At 40.4% G+C, this 18,836-nt stretch overlaps 2 protein-coding genes across 2 annotated transcripts; one reads left to right on the forward strand and one right to left on the reverse strand.

Annotated features, from left to right (window-relative positions):
* Window positions 1-1,252: 1,252 nt before the first annotated feature.
* Window positions 1,253-12,561, forward strand: grm6b (glutamate receptor, metabotropic 6b). The gene is made up of 10 exons (XM_053316499.1): window positions 1,253-1,789; window positions 5,229-5,445; window positions 6,182-6,317; window positions 6,486-6,640; window positions 6,953-7,093; window positions 7,191-7,391; window positions 8,151-8,290; window positions 8,915-9,538; window positions 9,617-9,928; window positions 12,334-12,561. The coding sequence occupies exons 1-10, from the start codon at window positions 1,253-1,255 to the stop codon at window positions 12,559-12,561; spliced, it is 2,691 nt and encodes an 896-aa protein (XP_053172474.1).
* Window positions 12,562-14,326: 1,765 nt separating this feature from the next.
* On the reverse strand, window positions 14,327-18,150 carry traip (TRAF-interacting protein). The gene is made up of 15 exons (XM_053316507.1): window positions 18,030-18,150; window positions 17,882-17,939; window positions 17,703-17,786; window positions 17,567-17,606; window positions 17,350-17,477; window positions 17,137-17,231; window positions 16,774-16,887; window positions 16,584-16,671; window positions 16,415-16,504; window positions 16,241-16,329; window positions 15,986-16,141; window positions 15,748-15,793; window positions 15,552-15,656; window positions 15,399-15,449; window positions 14,327-14,637 (listed from the first exon to the last, which is right to left on the reverse strand). The coding sequence occupies exons 1-15, from the start codon at window positions 18,125-18,127 to the stop codon at window positions 14,530-14,532; spliced, it is 1,350 nt and encodes a 449-aa protein (XP_053172482.1). The 5' UTR covers window positions 18,128-18,150; the 3' UTR covers window positions 14,327-14,529.
* Window positions 18,151-18,836: the final 686 nt, after the last annotated feature.

An 18,836-nucleotide genomic window follows, 5' to 3' on the forward strand; every position in this document is an offset into this window, starting at 1 on the left:
AAGTTGACTGGAATAAAAGGAAATGTGTCAGTCTGCAGAAGTTGTGTCGCATTAAAAAGCTTTGGTTCTCATTCTGATCTTATTGATTTAAAGAATCTTTTCAATTTAATTCAACTTCATGTGCGGTAGAGAAAACACATCCATAAATAATGGAATGCAATTTAAAAGAAAGTGAATCTGTAAGCATGAAAACTGTAATTATCTGTAAGTTTAATTCATGTTAATTTTGATTTAAGATTTTAACAAAATCAAGTTAGTTCATTAACACTGAAATATTTATTAGAGACAAAATTCTGCCAGGAAACTTTAAAATATATGTGCTCCCTTGTAATTGACAGGTCACTGGATCTGATTCTGCTTTAGTGCAATAGATTATTTTGTGTTTTGTCCACATCTGCATTGCATTGCAGATATCATGCAGATATAATTAACCTGTTCCAGCTTTTGGAGCATGAAATGCTGCGATGGTTCAGTTGATGTTTTCAGTTTTGCAAAATTTATGGTGTTTTCCATCATGGGCTCTCAGCTCTGCATGATAAAAGCTTCAAATATTCAGTCTGTGCCATCGTGCACACTGAAAAAAATCTATTTAAACAAAGTTTTCTTTAAAATATTGCACACAAATAATAGAAATAAAATATAATATATCATATAGAGTATATGATATTCCTGCTTTTCTTTTTTCCTCAACTCTGATGCCTTGTGCATTTGAGAACTAAAGACAATACTCAAACCCACGGAACCCTTTAAAAGATAAAAGAAAAAGAACAAAAACTTGTAAATATGAACTTCTATATATACACAATTCTACTCGAGATGACATTTCTCCAATGATACACAATATTTTATGCAGAATTAAAGGGAAATTTGTAACAATTTAAAATGTCATGTCAACATTAAAGATTGCACTTTGGATGTAAATATTTCTGATAAAGCTTTATTGATGTGATATACCAAACAAACAAAAAAACAGATTATAATGTCATGCGGTCAAACACTGTAGTAGTAAAGCTTATACAACTTTAAAGCTCTTACAGTAAGTGGAAACTTAACGGGAGGACTGGGGACTAGATACAGATGGTTGAGTGACACAAGCGGTTTGACAGTTTTCTTGTTCATCAGATCCACTGGAAATGATGCAAATATATGTTGAGATGATAATCGAACCTAATGCCCCCCTCACCCACTGTCCCCAGGTGTCAAAGGTAGAGGGAGCGGCCTGGTGCTATCAGTACCTCTGCTGGTCATCATCATGACATCAGAGGCCCGCTCATCCCATCAATGCTGCCGGGACCGTACATCATCCAGATACAGGATATGGTTTGGGCTACTGTGGGTGCTGCTGGCAGGCATCAGTCCGGGCTCATGGGCCCAGCAGGGCGCCCAGCCGCAATCCATCAAAATCGAGGGCGACATCAAATTGGGTGGGCTGTTCCCGGTGCACTCGCGGGGGCCTGCTGGGGTGCCCTGCGGGGATATCAAGAGAGAAAAGGGGATCCATCGACTGGAGGCCATGCTGTACGCCCTGGACCAGATCAACAGCGACCCGGACTTGCTGCCTAACATCACTCTGGGGGCCCGGATCCTGGACACCTGCTCCAGAGACACCTACGCCCTGGAGCAGTCGCTCACCTTTGTCCAGGCCCTGATCCAGAAGGACAACTCAGACGTGCGCTGTTCGAATGGGGAACCTCCAATCATCCCTAAACCAGAGAGGGTGGTTGGGGTGATTGGGGCATCTGGTAGCTCTGTGTCCATCATGGTGGCCAATGTGCTCAGATTGTTTGCGGTGAGCTTTCGTTTATTAACTCTCTTTATTTAAAAGTGAACATATTAGGGACAGATCCTCTTTTCAGTAAGTAAGCTGAGGTGAAACAAGGTGAAAGCCATTATCTGTTCCTCTTTTAATCTGTCCACAAAGGAGTTGGAAGTGGTTCCAAACCAGGGATTTTGGACCCCCTATGGGTTCCAAAATACATTTAAGGGGGCCTTTGGATGATGAAAGGGATCAGAAAGAAAAAACATGTCATACAAAATTATTTTTATTTTTCTGACTTTTCCCTTATCTTTTCTGTTTTCTTCTTATTTTATCTCATCTTATCTTAAATGGGAAAATCACACCCATGTCCACACTACAGACCAGTCAAAACTTTGGACCCCCCCCCCCCCCAAAAAAAAAAATACACACTCCCCGTGACAGGGGTCATGGGCAGCATTGCTTCATTTTAAGGAGTCACACCAAAAATGATTAGGTTAGAGAACAATCTTAAACTGTGAGTTAGCTGAGCTGTGCCAAGATAGATGCAACACTTAGGAATATGTCTCTTTTTTGTATGTTTAACATCTTTTTGTGATATCAATGACCAGCTTTGCCCAGAAAAAGGAACTCTGAGCACACACACACAATTTTGCTTTTGAGGCTGATATAGTGATTAAACTGGTTCAGACTGTACAGATCAAGTTCCACATGTGTGTTATTCATGAGTCTCCTCTTAGATGATAATGTGGATCTTGGAAATCATTAAATTCTGTCTCTGAGTGTATTCACACTTATCACTTTTAATATAATCTTATTGAGATACTTAATAACAGGTCCTAATATTGCACATATCATTGTACTGCTGCTACACAGAGACACACATTCAGCACATATTCCACCTGATATCATTTTGGAACAGGTCATTTCTGTATTGCTGGCTTCAGTGGATTGTGAATCTATTGTCACACATGATAATCCGTGTTATGTGTTCAGAGTGCAGTGGAGGTTGTTTTTGTACTGATGATTGACCTTTGATAATTGATTACACTGCTTATAGTGATGATAGGACACTGAGTCTGTGTAAATCCCACATTATGTCATATTCTCATTGCTATACTCACGTAGCCTGCCCGAAATCTAGAAATATCTAAAAATAAATATTGAGGCTGGGTTGAATTAGCCAATTTTTGAGACAAAAAGACAAAGAAAAAAAAAATTCCTGGATGCTACTTGTTGCAGTATCCTTTATGATGGGGATGCGAGATGACAGCCAAAGGGGGGGGCAGCTTGCATACAGGGCAGATGTTAACTACAGAATTATAGATCCCAACCTCCTTTAAGCCCCTCTCAGCAGCTCAGGACCCTGGGCTGAAAATAGAGCATCAGGGCAGCAGGATGACATTGGCTCCAGGATAACAGCAACTTGTAGCCTGGCCGGTGTGGAGTAGATTTAGCTAAATGGTGTATTTCCTCCCGCTGTCCATATGTGCTGCTCTCCAGACTCTGGATGCTTCTAGACTGACGTATACTATACTCTGCATTGAACATCTGTTCTTTACCACAGCAGGAGATGTTTCAGCATCTACCAGATGTACTGTTGTCATGTTGCTTGGTTTCACAAGATGTGAGCACAAACTGTTGGCCTAGCTCGAGAGATAAAAAAAGACAGTATGGGGTTTACATCATAACTCAATAACAATTACAGCACATACTGAATATTTTTTTGGCATCTTTTTTTCCTCAAAACTTTTATGAAATTCCACATTTGTGCTGAAACAATTAGTAAGTCGATCAACAGATCATTAATAAAGCTGCTTTTCTCTGTTTTCGACAATTGTTAATTGAATATATTTGGGACCTGGACCATTAGTTGGACAAATTAAGCAAATTTAAGATTTCACTTCAGAAATTGTAATGGACAATTTTTTACACACAGAAATCAATAAAATAAAACAAAATTTGACAATGAAAATAATCACTAGTGGCACCTCTCTTCACAATAATAGCTTTTAATTAATAGAATGCAGTATTTCAGTACACTCCATCATTGAAGTCATAGCAACAGCAGACTATGATGTTACCATCTAAATCCTCAATATTTCAAGTTTGCTGCAAGGTGCAAAAATGTCACCTGGTATTTAGCTTTCCTGAACATTTCATAATGTGACTGGAAGCTCATTTAATACTTTGAATAAACATGTGCTCATAATAGACCATTCAAAAATAATATAAATTAATTGCTTATCATAATTTCTTTATCTTATACCCTCACTGTATTCTGTCCAGTGTTTATTTAAGTTTAATTGGAACATTAAGTCATAATTATATCTCTCTGGCATGGATCCTAGAATAATAACGGACACTTTTAAATCATGTACTGATGTGTGAGAAGATCTCAGCAGGACTGTGCTGTAAGGGGATCCTTATGTCAGTGATAGGGCTGATTGATTTTAGAGATTGAGTTGGTGCAGATGCTTTCTGTGGGATTAATTTGGAAAGGATTACATGATGTCTTGTTCATTACAAATTTGTACGCAAACACTGATTTGATTGGCCGACAATAACAAAGACCACTGTGGTCAAGGATGTCATATGTCACTTAGTGGACTTGTCAGTCACAAAGAGGTGGAACTTACTCCTGGTTAAGGGTATGGTCTGTGGAGGAAGACCAGTAAATTTGAGCTGGACGGGGTTAACGGAGAGAGGCAAATTTAAGCTGCATGCAGCCATCAGAATTAAATATATTGTATGGCTTACAGCTGAGAAATGCTAACCTTTTTCTAGTCTCTTGATCTCTGTCTCTCCCTCTGTGCTTAACGTAATTTGACTAAAACCCCTATAATCCTTCCAGATAATCTGTGAAATGGTTCTCTCGCTCTTCTCTCCTTCTCCCTTCACTACCCCTTGTGTCTACCTTTCTCTCCTCGTCACTCCAGAGGGCCTGATGTTAAGCCACGCACGGGTACCAGCATTAGCAGGGTCAGGGTTGAGACTGTCGACATAAACTGTGTCATTAAAGAAGTAGCACACCAGTAAATTAATCTTCTCATCCATTTTCCCCCCAAACAAATGCTTTTACAGCTATGGTTCCTACCATCTGTATTTCACAGTGACGTTGTCCATTTCCACAGTCCAAACCAGGTCTGGGCAGGTTGCATGGCTAAGTTGCCTCAATTCTGTGAATTACTGAGAACACAGGCTTCAAGAGATGAACACTCTCTCTGATAGTCCAATTTTGGGATATTAATGCCCTGGAACTTGTTAGCTCATAGTATTAACGTGGAACGCCAGACACTCTTAAGGTTTTTGTCTGTGAGTAAGTGGTGCATCATGCTCTGCCATGGTTCATTGCCTGTCCTTGTCATTCTTTTTACCTACATACTCTCATATTGGCCTAATAATCAGCGCTGCTCATGTTTTCCACTTGACCTAACCCTTTCGTCACCACTGACCCATCTGTGTGTCTTAGATCCCCCAGATCAGCTATGCCTCCACTGCCCCGGAGCTGAGTGACAATAGCCGCTACGAGTTCTTCTCCCGTGTGGTGCCTCCTGACTCCTACCAGGCCCAGGCTATGGTGGACATCGTCAAAGCCATGGGCTGGAACTACGTTTCCACGATTGCCTCTGAGGGCAACTATGGAGAAAGCGGTGTTGACGCCTTCCAACAGATATCCAGAGAAACAGGTTGCGTGTCTGGCTGTGATTTGAATTCATTTTCTGTGACAATGAGGGATTATTCATTTACCAAGCCATGTTGTTCTCACTCATTAAAAGACCAATAAAGGAAAGTAAAATCCTTTAATACGCGAGGACTAACAGGGCAAACAAACCATCTCATGCTGGTTTAAAAGCTCAGTTGCTGTTACTAAAGTTCAAATTCTGTAACATCAAACATCATTAATGCTGTCCAACTCACCTCTACTGGGACAGCAACAGATCTGCACGATCTGTTGGTTCAGTCGGTCTCTTCACTTTGCTTCTGAACTGAAATATCTTAACTATTGGCTGGATAGGCATGAAATTATGTATAGACATACAAGGTCTCTGGATGATTAATCTTACTAAAGTTGGTAATCCCCTGAATTTCTCTATAATACAACAGGTCAAATATTTTCACTTTTCCAGCCAAATATTTCAAACAGACAAGTCACCACAAAATCCTGTACAATCAATCAAGGTCCCCAGATGCTGGATCCTAATAATTTTGGTAACTCCTTGCCACTATGAGTTGGATATTTGTGGTTCTGAGTCAAATGTCTAAATGACTACTAGATTAACTGCCCCCGAAATTTGATTTATGTGGAGACATGATGCATTATTTCAATACTGGCTGAGTTGTGTATATATATTATATAGTGCACAGAGCAGAGGAAATCAGAGAGTACAGTAATGACAATATGTTTCTATGTGTGTGATGCAGGAGGGCTGTCTATTGCACAGTCCATAAAGATACCCAGAGAACCTAGACCAGGGGAGTTTGAGAAGGTCATCAAGAGACTTATGGAGACATCAAACGCTCGCGGGGTCATCATCTTTGCTAATGAAGACGACATCAAGTGAGTCAAACTCTCTTCCACGTCATATCAGTAAAAAAGGAAATCTGACCAATGATGAAATGTGCAAAGAGCACAGTTTCATATTTAATTGTATGTGACTACACTTCCTGTTTGGTAAGCACACTCAATTAGAAATGATGAGATGAAGTGTGATCTGTCTCCTTCCAGGCGAGTGTTGCAGGCTGCCAAAAAGGCCAACCTGACAGGCCACTTCCTGTTTGTTGGCTCTGACAGCTGGGGGGCCAAGAGCTCCCCCATTCAGGACCTGGAGGAGGTGGCTGAGGGTGCTGTCACCATCTTGCCCAAAAGAGCCTCTATTGACGGTAGGGTAAATGTAATGAATCAAAATAAATAACTCCACTTAACCAACATAATACAATAGAAAATCTACTTGACGTTGATGGATAAGTCCAATAACCAAAGCAACAAACAAAGGAAATGAATGATTGATAAGTCTGATAGTGATGTTTCTGCCCTGTCACTGATGCTTCAAAGAGCTAGTGTGGAGTAAATGACAAAATTGAGACACAGCCATCATTCAGTGTGATAGAACCCAATATTATTTTGCAATGATATGCATCAGAGTACTGTATTTCATGAAATATTAAATTCAACCATTTTGTCACGTGGTTCAGGATTTGACCAGTACTTTACTTCGAGATCTCTGGAAAACAACAGAAGAAACATCTGGTTTGCAGAATTTTGGGAGGATGACTTCAAGTGCAAACTGACTCGCCCTGGTATCAAATATGAACTTGGTAGAAGAAAATGTACAAGTAAGTATGATAATGTCATAGGCGATGCATGTTCTCTGAGCAGGTTCATCTGTTCATCATTCATCTCACGTGACACTTTTTTTCTGTTGTCTACCAGGTGAAGAAAGAATCAGTCGAGATTCTCAGTATGAACAAGAGGGCAAAGTTCAGTTTGTGATTGATGCTGTTTATGCCATGGCCCACGCCTTGCATAGCATGCACCTGGACCTGTGTCCTGGCTACATGGGTGTCTGTGAAAAGATGGACCCTGTGGAAGGACGGATGCTCCTCCAGTACATCCGCTCTGTCAACTTCAACGGTGAGCTTTTCAACATTTAATCTGTTTTTCTTTACTCATAATGTGTGATAACTCTGAATTGTTCTGGAGGAAAAACCTTGAACGATGGCAGATTTATGTTGGAGAAAACGTTGCTTTTCTACTACTGGTCATTGGCGCTGCAGCAGATTTAAAGAGAAGAACAAAAAAAAAAAAAAAAAAAAAAAAAATTGTAGAAGAGAGGTCATCTTGATGACGGAAGCCTTGAGATGTTTCTGCTAATGTGCCTAGCTACAGAACACAGGACATTTCTTCAAAGCACATCTCCTCCCTAGGGCTGCCTCCTCTTCCCTATACACAATGCTCCTGCTTTTCATCCCTGTCTTTCATAAAAAAATCAGTTTGGAAAAAAGAAAAAAAAAGGTCTTCTATGAAAGCACCCTATTTACTGCTTTGCTCTTGCTGGATGACCTTGGCTTCTATGGAAGATTTTTCTGATTGAGCGCCTGCAGGGACCTGAGAGGAACATTCAATCACGTTAGGGAAACAGAGCAGAGTGCACTGAAAGACTGTACGCGTGGAGGAGAGCCTTCACTAAAGAGCATCCTGCACTCAGCTTTCCCATGATTGCACAAGACCGAAGAAAGCAAACACAAGCTGTATTCAGCTGTGTGTGGGTGTTTTCTTCCATGGAGGTGCATGTCTCCAGCTTAGTGAATTTGTATTCCTCGTCCCCTATGACTCACTTCTTCGCTTTTTTGACAGTGCACAGGTCATTAAAACTCTGTCTCCATCAAACAGGCAGTGCAGGAACAGGAGTGATGTTCAATGAGAACGGAGACGCCCCTGGTCGTTATGACATCTTCCAGTATCAATTGTCGAATGTCAGCAACCCTGGCTACAGGAATATTGGCCAATGGACAAACCATCTACGACTCAATGTAAATATTGCTTTTGGTCAACTTGAACTCTAAAGTTTGACATTTTGAGAAATACGCTTATTTATTTTCTTGCCAAGAGTTAGATGGGAAGACTGATAAAACTGTCATGTCTATAGGCTAAATACCGTACATGTATGTAGCTAGAGCCACCACCCAGTTAACTTAGCTTAGCATAAGGACTGGAAACAGGGAGAGACAGCTTGCCTGACCCTCCCCATAGGGAGCAACATTTGCCCACTTGTACCTCTAAAGCTTATTAATATGTTATATTACATGTCTTTTATTGAAGTGAAAACACTATTTCCTTACTGGGTACAGTAACTTCCTGGAGCTGGCAAGAGACAGTCTAGCTGTTTCCTTCTGTTTACAGTTTTTATGTTAAGCTAAGATAAGTTAAGCCGCTTCTGGCCATAGAGCTACAGACATCGGCATTGGTGTACAGACATGAGAGTCTTCTCATCTAATGCTCAGCAAGAAAATGAATATGTTTATTTCCCAACATGTTGCATTATTCCTCTAAATTCATTTATGTATCGTGTTCCTTCTCTTCTTGTACTTCTGGTGCTTTATATACTTCATGTGCAGTATTACAAATATTTGTATGTCTTTGTAAATCCATCCCAGTCGGAGGAGATGCAGTGGTCAGGCGGTGATCGTAAGATCCCTGAGTCAGTGTGCAGTTTCCCCTGTGAGATGGGTGAGAAGAAGAAGATGGTAAAAGGCGTTCCAGTCTGCTGGCACTGCGAGCTCTGTGATGGTTACCAGTACCTGCTGGATGAGTTCTCCTGTGACATGTGCCCCTTCGACATGAGACCAACAGAGAACCGTACAGGTTGCCGGCCAACACCCATCATCAAGCTGGAGTGGAGCTCTCCCTGGGCCGTCATCCCTGTCTTTTTGGCAATCCTAGGAATCCTGGCCACCAGTGGGGTCATTATCACCTTCATCCGCTTCAACGACACGCCCATTGTTCGGGCATCTGGCAGAGAGCTCAGTTATGTGTTGCTGACGGGCATCTTCCTCATCTACCTCATCACATTCCTCATGATTGCAGAGCCCAGTACCGCTGTTTGCGCTTTCCGCAGGCTGCTGCTGGGCCTCGGCATGGCTATCAGCTACTCTGCCATGCTCACAAAGACGAACCGGATCTACCGCATCTTTGAGCAGGGCCAGAAGTCGGTAACACCCCCGAAATTCATCAGCCCCACCTCTCAGCTGATTATCACCTTCATACTCATTTCAGTGCAGGTAAGCTTGTGTGTGCTTCTTCTATGGAGAACAGTCAGATCCTTTGTAGCACTCTAACGAATGCTCCTTTCTCGACAGTTACTTGGGGTGTTCATCTGGTTTGGTGTGATGCCCCCTCACACCATCATTGACTACGAGGAGCAGAAGCCTCCAAACCCAGAGTTTGCCCGTGGGGTCCTCAAGTGTGACATGTCTGACCTGTCGCTCATGTTGTGTCTGAGCTACAGTATCGTCCTGATGGTCACCTGCACGGTGTACGCCATCAAGAGCAGAGGAGTTCCTGAGACCTTCAACGAGGCCAAGCCCATTGGCTTCACTATGTACACCACCTGCATCGTCTGGCTTGCCTTCGTACCCATCTTTTTTGGCACCGCACAGTCTACCGAGAAGGTGGGAAATTCACTTTGCCTGTAATTCAAGGAGTTTGAAAATGCTCATAAACCGATATTTACATTTTGAACAATGAAAAATGGATACAAGATTTTACAAATGGAAAAACTGAATCTTTCAACAATTATATAGTGTTTTAACTCAAGCACTGTACTTCAGTGGAATTTTCAGGGTATTTTAGTTGAGCACTTTATATGCTATACTGTTTTATACCTCTCCTCCACTACATTTCAGAAGGACGTTCTAAAAATAATTTCTGAATACAAAAAAAGGGCAAATTCTACAATATGATGTATTTACAGACTGAGCTGCAGCAGCATATTACTTACTAATCCACCTCAACCAGTTTAAACATTAGAATGCTACTTACACATTAATAAATCAATAATAATAATAATCCAGTAATATAATATAACATGAGGACTTTATTTGTGATGATTTAAGTACGTTTTGCTTCTACAGCTTATTATAAATGCAAGACTACATGTAATGGAGAAGTTTTTTAGTGTAGTTTATTTACTTTTACTTAATGAAAATATCTCAATACTACTGTAAGTGTCAAACTTCTTATCTGGTAATAAAAAGTGAAAAAGATTTACATTTAATTAATAAATAAATCCATGAAAGAATAGATGAAAATAAAAGATCCATAATTAATAATTCATTCATAAATTGCTATGGAAATGAATGAATAATTAAAGCAGTTTCAAAAACAGATTGCTACATCTGCAATTATTATTTCATTCAGTGTTTAATTGATGGATTATTTTCTCTTCTCAGAATAGTTGTAAAAAAAAGAAGAGCCCACCTCACCTGAATGTGTTGGCGGGGTTACCACGCGTCCAATTTAATTAATTCTGACAGAAATTAACTCTGCCTCCCAGTCTTTTGTTAATCCCTGCATTTACTCTCCAGTTAATTATCAAGTCATTATTAATATGATCAAATAATGGATTGGTTAATAAATTAGTTTGTAAAGTTGGTAAGTTGTCCCTCATTTTATGTCACATTAAATATCATTACATATTTATATAATTTAAGCATATTTAATATACATAATATATATTAATGTTCATGCTAGTATGAGTGAAGTGAATCAAAATGATGCAACACATAATACTACACACAATGATAGTAAGAGAGTAACACAATCCCTCAGATGTTTAAAGTGAAATCTGAGTTTGTTGCCTGTCATACCAAATTTGCTTCCTGCTGTACTCACAGGACATCCTGCCTCCACTGTACTGAAAGGCAGAGTTTAATTTAGCTTGTGGGCTATTTCTGCTGTTACAAAGTACGAGACTGTTGGGTGAGTATTTGAAAAACAGAGATATGCTTTGACTAATAGAGAGCAGTATTATGAATCAGTCAGGCTGAAACAATTAAAGCCTGCGGTGCTTTCAAAGTCTTTTCACCTCCTCCGAATGGAAATGAAATGAATTTAAAAAATGGGGGGGAGAGAAAAGGAGGTCAGATGAGCTAAGGGACGGTAGGGACTCCTCCTAGACCAATTCATCCATCCCATTCAATTAATCATCACTCAGAAAAAAATATCTAAATATAGAGGCCAACTATTGTCTGGCTCAAGAAAATAGCGGCTGTTATGCCGTCGTCATGTGCAGGACCACGTGTGGGCGAGAAGACGTACCTTCTACCACCTGCTTCATGTCTGTATTTGCATATGGAAGAACCATTCACTGTCTCTCTCCACACGCCTCGGGTCATAAGCCTTACATACAATCCACTTTGCTCATAAATCACCACAGCTCCTTTCACAGACATGGAGAGGTCAGTGAGAGGGACCAATAAAAAGCAGACAAAGATGTTAAAGAAACTGTATGGAGATATCAGGATGTGCTGCTGCTGCTGCTGCTTCTGCCGCTGATATATACTGGGTAGTGTACCTTATAATATGACTTATTTATGACACAAATACTGTATATCTTATTTATGGCACATATGGGTTGATTTATTCATGGCATGTACAGTCTCTTTGAATAATGAGTTTATAATTTATTAGAGGCAGATCTCAAGAGAGGTCACTTCTCATTATTACCTTTGGATTTGCGATAGAGGAAGAGCAATGGCAAGCAGCGGGGGTCAAAACCCATAAATAGAGCCTCCTTTCCTCACTACATATACCAGGTCATAAATCATTCATCAGGGGAAAAACACCACCTCTTGTGCTTTGGAATGAAAACTTTAAAGAGTGCATTGTGACAACCAGTGAGATCCCATATACTGTCTTATCTTGCGTAATGATATGAATTATTGACAACACATGGATGGATCATGAATGATACCCAGAAGTATGTGTGCAGAAATCAATCAATTTTCTCAGGACTTGGAACCATAGGTGGGTGTGTGTGTAGAGATCTCTCTCACCTGTCTTGTTTCTTTTCCAGATGTTTATCCAGACCACCACCCTGACAGTGTCCATGAGCCTGAGTGCCACCGTATCCCTGGGCATGCTCTACATCCCCAAAGTCTATGTCATCATCTTCCACCCTGAGCAGAACGTCCAGAAGAGAAAGCGCAGCGTAAAAGCCGCGCCGGCGGCGACCACCGTGTCCCAGAAGTCCAACGATAAACAGAACGGAGAGTCCAAGATTGTGCCGGACAGATCACAGTGAAGCAAACGAAGATGCACAATGATGAAACTGGGTTCATGTATTTATCACCTAATGTCACAGGCTCCCACACTGACATGACTGATGAGTGAGAACAAAAAAAAATCAGCACTTAGTTTTGGCTGGATTGTTTGTTTGTCTTCTCCCCTTGAAGTAAGAAACATGGATGGAGAAACCAGCAGAGATGTTTCTGGATGTTGTTTCTTTTTACACCTATTTAGAGAACTCAGAGCTATGGAACGTGGAATGAAGCACAAAAAGAACACAGAAAACGATGATCGAGGAAAAAAATATTACTTTTTACACAAGGATGATACTGGGAGGATGTTGAGCCATACTGAACGGACTGTTAGCAACACTGAAGTTTTTTTCTTTTTTTCCTAATAACATATACATATACACCTCAACTTGACATGGAGGTATTGTTAGTATAATTCTCCCTGGGAAAAGCTGTTTAAGGAAAAAAAAAAAGAAAAAAAAAAAGAGTTGAGTTTAAATGGCGACCTTTGCCCTACAGGAAGATGTACATGTATGTGGAATCCCTCGGGGTCAATGAAACATATTGTTTACTGGCTCCACAAGCACTGCATGGATTGTTTGTTTTGTATGTACATGAATGTCTTGAAATATTGTTTGTAAGGGGTGTAGTGACTCTGAACTTTTCTTCTTCTGATTGCACTGGAAGGAAGTCGCTTTTAAAAAATACACCATGTCCTGTTACTAATTTTGAAAGATTCCCCTGGGATGACATAATTAATCACATAATCATGATCACTCAAAGAAAATCATCAATATCCAAATCACTAATGATGCATCTAAGCGTAATATTAGTATGATGTAGGCAATCATGATGGTAAGAAATGGTTTTGAGTGTGGTGACTGTTCGTTTAGGTGTGTGAACAGGATACAAGTAATTATGAACAGGATATTTAAGTTCTACCTGGTACTTTCTCCACGGTGTGAAACAATGTTTGGCATTTCCCCAAATTGTTAAAATATCAAGCGATCTATTTGGAGGCCAGTCTGAATGGCGACATGCCAAACATCACACACAGGATGCTGTAAGGGTCATGCATGGAAACCTTGTCAGAGAGCTTCACGTGATCATCTGCAAACATGACATCATTTCACACAGCTCAATTAACACTCTCCTATTTAGCAGTATATTATTTAGTCTAACTTTTGCTACTTGATCTCAATGTACAACTCAGGCTGACTGAAGGCTTTCATTTTTTTTGGGGGGGGGGGCTGGGGCTGGGGTTTCCTTCTATACTGGCACATCATTTTCAATACAATTGGATCCAGCAGTTACCATTTGCAGTGCATATTTCCTCACTATGCAGGAAAGTCATATCCTGATGTGAGAAAAACACTGTTTGTGCTGCCCTCTGCAGGATAGCCCACCTCAGTGACATGTTAGTGAATAAAAGCACAGTTCAGAGGGAATGTTGTGTAGACCCCACACAAACCTTAATAAAAAAATATTGTTTATTATTTGGAGTCGGTATACATCTGGTAGTACCATTAAGACTAAAAAAAATGTCTCCAGTATTTCCACATGTAGGCATTAGTGTGAAAAATAACAGATTATTTTTCGAAGTATTGAGTCAAACAGCTTTTACTGCAAAATGCATCAACATAATAGAGCACTCACTTATCAAGTTTGTCTCACACACATAACTACAATACTATCTCAGCAAGAAAAAACTGCTTGAGGGTCTAAACACAGTCTCCACACATAGAAGTTCACATAAACACAAATATGAAATGTACAGCAAGTTTGGTGATGTCAAGAAAAACTCGGCATCTGTTGTCAGGTGGTGGGAGTTCAGTTACTGCCTCTAAATGCAGTTCGATCAGATGTTTCTGTTTGGCGCTGAATGGCAGAGCCGCTGCCAGGCTGGTTCTCTGTGCCAGAGCGGTAGAAACATCCTGACCTTCCTCGACTCCCGGAGAGGAACTCGTCAGCATTTACTCGAGGAAGCTGTCCAAAGTCAGGCAAGTTGAAATCTTGGGTGGAGGCCTGGTCACCTTTTTCCTTTTAGCTTTCATCAGTGGGCGAATCTCTGCTAAAGGAGACTGAGGTAGAGTGCTTGGTTAAGGAATTTAAGCAGTTTAGGTTTTACCTGTCATGATCATTTTATCATTTTGCATGACTTTTCTCTGACACCAAGAATTGTTCAAAACTAATAGAGTAAATTATTGCATTTTTATTTTAAGCTGTATTAATTGATTTTGCCACTTGATGCCAGTGGAACAAAACACTGACATCTCATCACCTTTAAAAGTTATGAAAAACTAGTGTATTCACACATCCAGCAGACATATTAACACTCCTTGGAGTTGCCTGGTTACCTCCTGGTAGAAAAAGTCCAACATAAACTCTCATGTAGCTCTGATTTTGAACTCTAGTGACTAGATGCTTCACAGTGTTCACCAGCTTGTTGCTGCCTGCTGTGGCCAGGGTTGATGAGAGCAAAGCTGCAGGCTAAAACGCAAAACTAAAATCTAAAAAAAAAACACACCCTGAAAAGTTGGAGGTGGTTCATTAATACGAGCAACACCTTTCATATAATTTGTTTAGAAAAAATATTGATTAGTGAAGCTTTAATTATTGTTGAATGCCAGGTTTGACTATCCCCAAGCTTATTTACAGTGCTATGATACTGCACTATGACTTGGAAATTTATATGGGTCAATATTCCACAAAATATAAGTCCTGATGCAGCCAAGACAGATATTCAACCCCAAAACTGGTTTAAAAAAAAGAAAAAAAAAAGCTCTATTATCAATGATTAGATTAGAAAGTCACATCATCCACATGACAGAAAAAAGGATACAGGTTGGATGAATTTAGTACGTCCTCCTAATCCATCATAACCAGTTCTTACCTGAAAATAGAAAACATTATCATTCATCAAACCGCTACAAAGTACAGATCACATATCAAAACATGAAACATAAAATGCAGCAGATGGTTTTGTTGTACATACAGCTCCAGGCTTCCTGTGAGGGTCCAACATGCTACCAAAAGTCTTCTTTCTGAAGAGGAGGGAGTTCCTCAAAAACGGATCCATGGATCCATCTTCATCTTGAGCCTGAGGTTACAAATAAATAAATAAAAATAACGTCATGACATGTACACCAGATTTGGAAATGGATTTTGTTGATACTGATTAAAGAACTTACCTTGCTTAAAGATGAAGTTTTCTCTTTTTGTTTGGACACAGATGACCTGAAAAATGAAGCATTTTAAATACAATTTTTACTGTGTTTTCTATTTAATTAATTAATATACAAAGACGTTATTTGTCATCAGCAGATCTGAACACACAACTGTCTTCAGCCATCTGAGCTACCATAGCCACTTTACAACAGATAAACATGGAAACACACACACACACACAATGAGCCACACAAAACTTACGCAGGAGGGTCAAGACGCATCTTCTTAGATGGGACCTGCGTCGGTCTTCTAACCACATTATCTGGGGTGGTGATGTCATAGGTAATGTTGAGGTCAATGTCCTCGCTGTCTGCAGGATGGTGGAGGTGAGGCTTTTTTAGTTCCATTGGAGCCGGGCTGAGAGGAGGGCAGAGAAACCTCATCAGTAAATCCAACATGGCTTATACTTTCATAAAAGATTTACAAAAGTGTTACAAGAATGGTCCAGCGGCTGACCTCTCAAAGACGAGCCGACTCAGGGCTTCATTTGTCCGTGTCGGCGTGCTCAGAGTCTTCTGAAGAAACTCCACCTTCTTCTTCAGACTCTGTGGGCAGATACACATACATGCATCACAAAGATGGAGTTCTTCGATATATAAACTATAAGCAAATTTCTTGGCTTTGCCTTACGGAGATCTCTTTGTCTGCGTGGCACAGATCATTCTGCAGAGACTTCATATCCTCTTTAGTTTGATTCACCTCCATTGTGGCTTTATGGAACTAAAAAGGTACAAAAAAGCAGTCATGAATTGGTTGTTAATGTATACTTTATTATGACCACTTTTTAAAAGAAAACTACCTTGTTGTTTGTGGTGAGCACTTCTCTCTTCAGCTTCTCACACATGTCATTTGAAGACTTTAGGGTTCCTTTTAAATTATCATACTCTCTAAAAAAGAAGGGGAGATAACAGAAAATGTAATGAATGAGGACTGATGTAGCTTGAAAGTGATGTGTTATTAAAAAGGCCAACAAGACTTGTGATCCTCACTTTTTGAGAGAGATGCAGTAGATGGAGAGCTGCTCCACAGCAGCCTGACTGACACCCATATCCATGATCATGGATTCCACCTCTGCTCTCTGGCCCTGTAACAACACATCCAGGCTGGAGCCAAGCACACAGTGTTAGTCCACATTTAGGATTCAAGAAAACACAGTGAAAAGTAAAACTGGGTGATATTAATAACAATATTGTCAAACTAGGCTAAATGGCTGAGCTACAGTTGTCCTAAAAGTATATTAAGTACTATCTAAAACACATTTTCTTACCAGTATATGCAGCATAATTGTGATGATTAAAATGTGGCCCTAGTTAGAAGTGTAAATATGACAATACTTGTTTGACTGTGGATACCTTTCATAGGTTTTCATTTTGTTCCTGAGTCTGCGGGCTTCCTCTTTGGCAGCCTGAACATCATTATGTTGTGTTTCCAGGTATGTCATTTGTTTCTGTAAGAGATCAAATGAAACAAATGAGTATTAAATGCATCAGACCCTCTCAGAGACAATAGGAGAGTTGGATCAGCACAGAAACATGTGTTTAAATGATGAGGAACAGACGGCTTACTCTAAGAGCAGAACAGAACATCTCCTTCTCAGCAATGCCTTTCCGTACACTGTCCAGGTCTCTCTTCTGCTTGTCCACAGTGTCCTTCAAACTGTCTACCACCTTCTGTTTGTCTCGCCAGTCTCTCTCTACCAATCGATTACATAGACAAAGAAGTTATGCTGTGTGTGTTTCACGATCAAGCAACATCGTCTCACAACAGAGTTACAAGTCTTACCTTTAGAGCTTAAAAGAGCCTTCATTCGATCGAGCTCATTCTAAGGACGAGAGAAACACAGTGAGACACAAGATCTTGATTGTTCCAGTAATAAGCTTGAATCTAAAATATTATGTAGATGCTGTAAGTTTTGTACCTGTAAGCTTTCTGGGTCTGTTGTGCCCTCTTCTTCTGCAGCAATGTCAAAGTACAGCTTGCTGATAATGTGTCTAGTGCTGACCTACACACAGAGAAGACCAGTACCTCAGTTTATTCCTCTGTTTATCAGGTTGGTCCAGCCTATGCAGAAGTTGAACGTGTATATGTATACTGTACCTGTTTCCTACACTGTGGACATGTCTTTGTGGGGGCTGTCTGAAACCACTGAAGAAGACTGACAGTAGGAGAGGAGAAAAGGAACAATTAGCCATTTAAAACGTGACAGAAATCTGAGTGGTACTGTTGACCTCCTCTAACATGTTACCATTCATAGTGGAAAGTGTGTCCGCAGTGGATGGCAGCAACATCTCTGGAGTGATCGAAGAAGTCGGAGCATATTGTGCAATATGCTCGGATAGGCATGTTTGTGCCACAAAAACCACCCTGTTAACCATACAGAAAGAGTATTAACTAAACTTCTCAACGTGCACACTGTGTTGCTCTCTCAGAGCACCTATGTTCGTGTATATAGCTTTCTCTTTTTTGTGTAGTTTAGCTAATGCTGTGACATAACATGAGCTAACGAAACGCTAGTTAGCTTTGGCTGACGTTAGCTTCCTTGTAAACAGTCGCCATACTTACCAAATAACGACTTTAAGTTACAGCGCAAAATCTAACATCCTTCCATCAGTCTTTTCCGTTTAAGTGTGACTGTGTCATTTTAACGGATTCTAACACTGACTCTAACAGGCAGCACTCGGTTTGCTAACACAAACACAATAGTGTTTAATACTGTTACTCCATTGCAGCTGTTTCCCCGCTGTATGTTCAAACACACGGTGCGTTCAAGGGCCCGTTGTGCGTTCAAAGACTGTGTGTCTAGGGCCCGTGATCGTCCACCAAAACCGTCCGGGGGAACGCGCGCAGCCTATTAAAGCCTTGGATGTACATCCATGGCTGAGGCTGTATCTGTTGACTGTATGTTATCACCCAGTTTGTATAGTCGACTACAGCTGCTTTATCTGGATCCAACTGTCATAACGATCAAATACACATAACTTTATGTCCATGACAATAGGAAAAGTATTTCTGTGAGACTTTAATGCTTCTTGTAACTGAACTGAAAGGTTGT

Source organism: Scomber japonicus, chromosome 3 (genome assembly GCF_027409825.1).
Source record: "Scomber japonicus isolate fScoJap1 chromosome 3, fScoJap1.pri, whole genome shotgun sequence".
NCBI classification, from domain to species: domain Eukaryota; kingdom Metazoa; phylum Chordata; class Actinopteri; order Scombriformes; family Scombridae; genus Scomber; species Scomber japonicus.

What these genes read in the sequence shown, in the direction of transcription:
- traip (XM_053316507.1), bottom strand. Translation starts at nt 18,127, where the DNA reads ATGCCTATCCGAGCATATTGCACAATATGCTCCGACTTCTTCGATCAC. An exon ending in TACTGCATCTCTCTCAAAAA is followed by an intron (nt 16,672 to 16,773) that starts GTGAGGATCACA and finishes CTTCTTTTTTAG; the next exon opens with AGAGTATGATAATTTAAAAG. An exon ending in AAACTTCATCTTTAAGCAAG is followed by an intron (nt 15,657 to 15,747) that starts GTAAGTTCTTTA and finishes TTGTAACCTCAG; the next exon opens with GCTCAAGATGAAGATGGATC.
- grm6b (XM_053316499.1), top strand. Translation starts at nt 1,253, where the DNA reads ATGACATCAGAGGCCCGCTCATCCCATCAATGCTGCCGGGACCGTACA. An exon ending in GCTAATGAAGACGACATCAA is followed by an intron (nt 6,318 to 6,485) that starts GTGAGTCAAACT and finishes GTCTCCTTCCAG; the next exon opens with GCGAGTGTTGCAGGCTGCCA. An exon ending in CCGCTCTGTCAACTTCAACG is followed by an intron (nt 7,392 to 8,150) that starts GTGAGCTTTTCA and finishes TCCATCAAACAG; the next exon opens with GCAGTGCAGGAACAGGAGTG.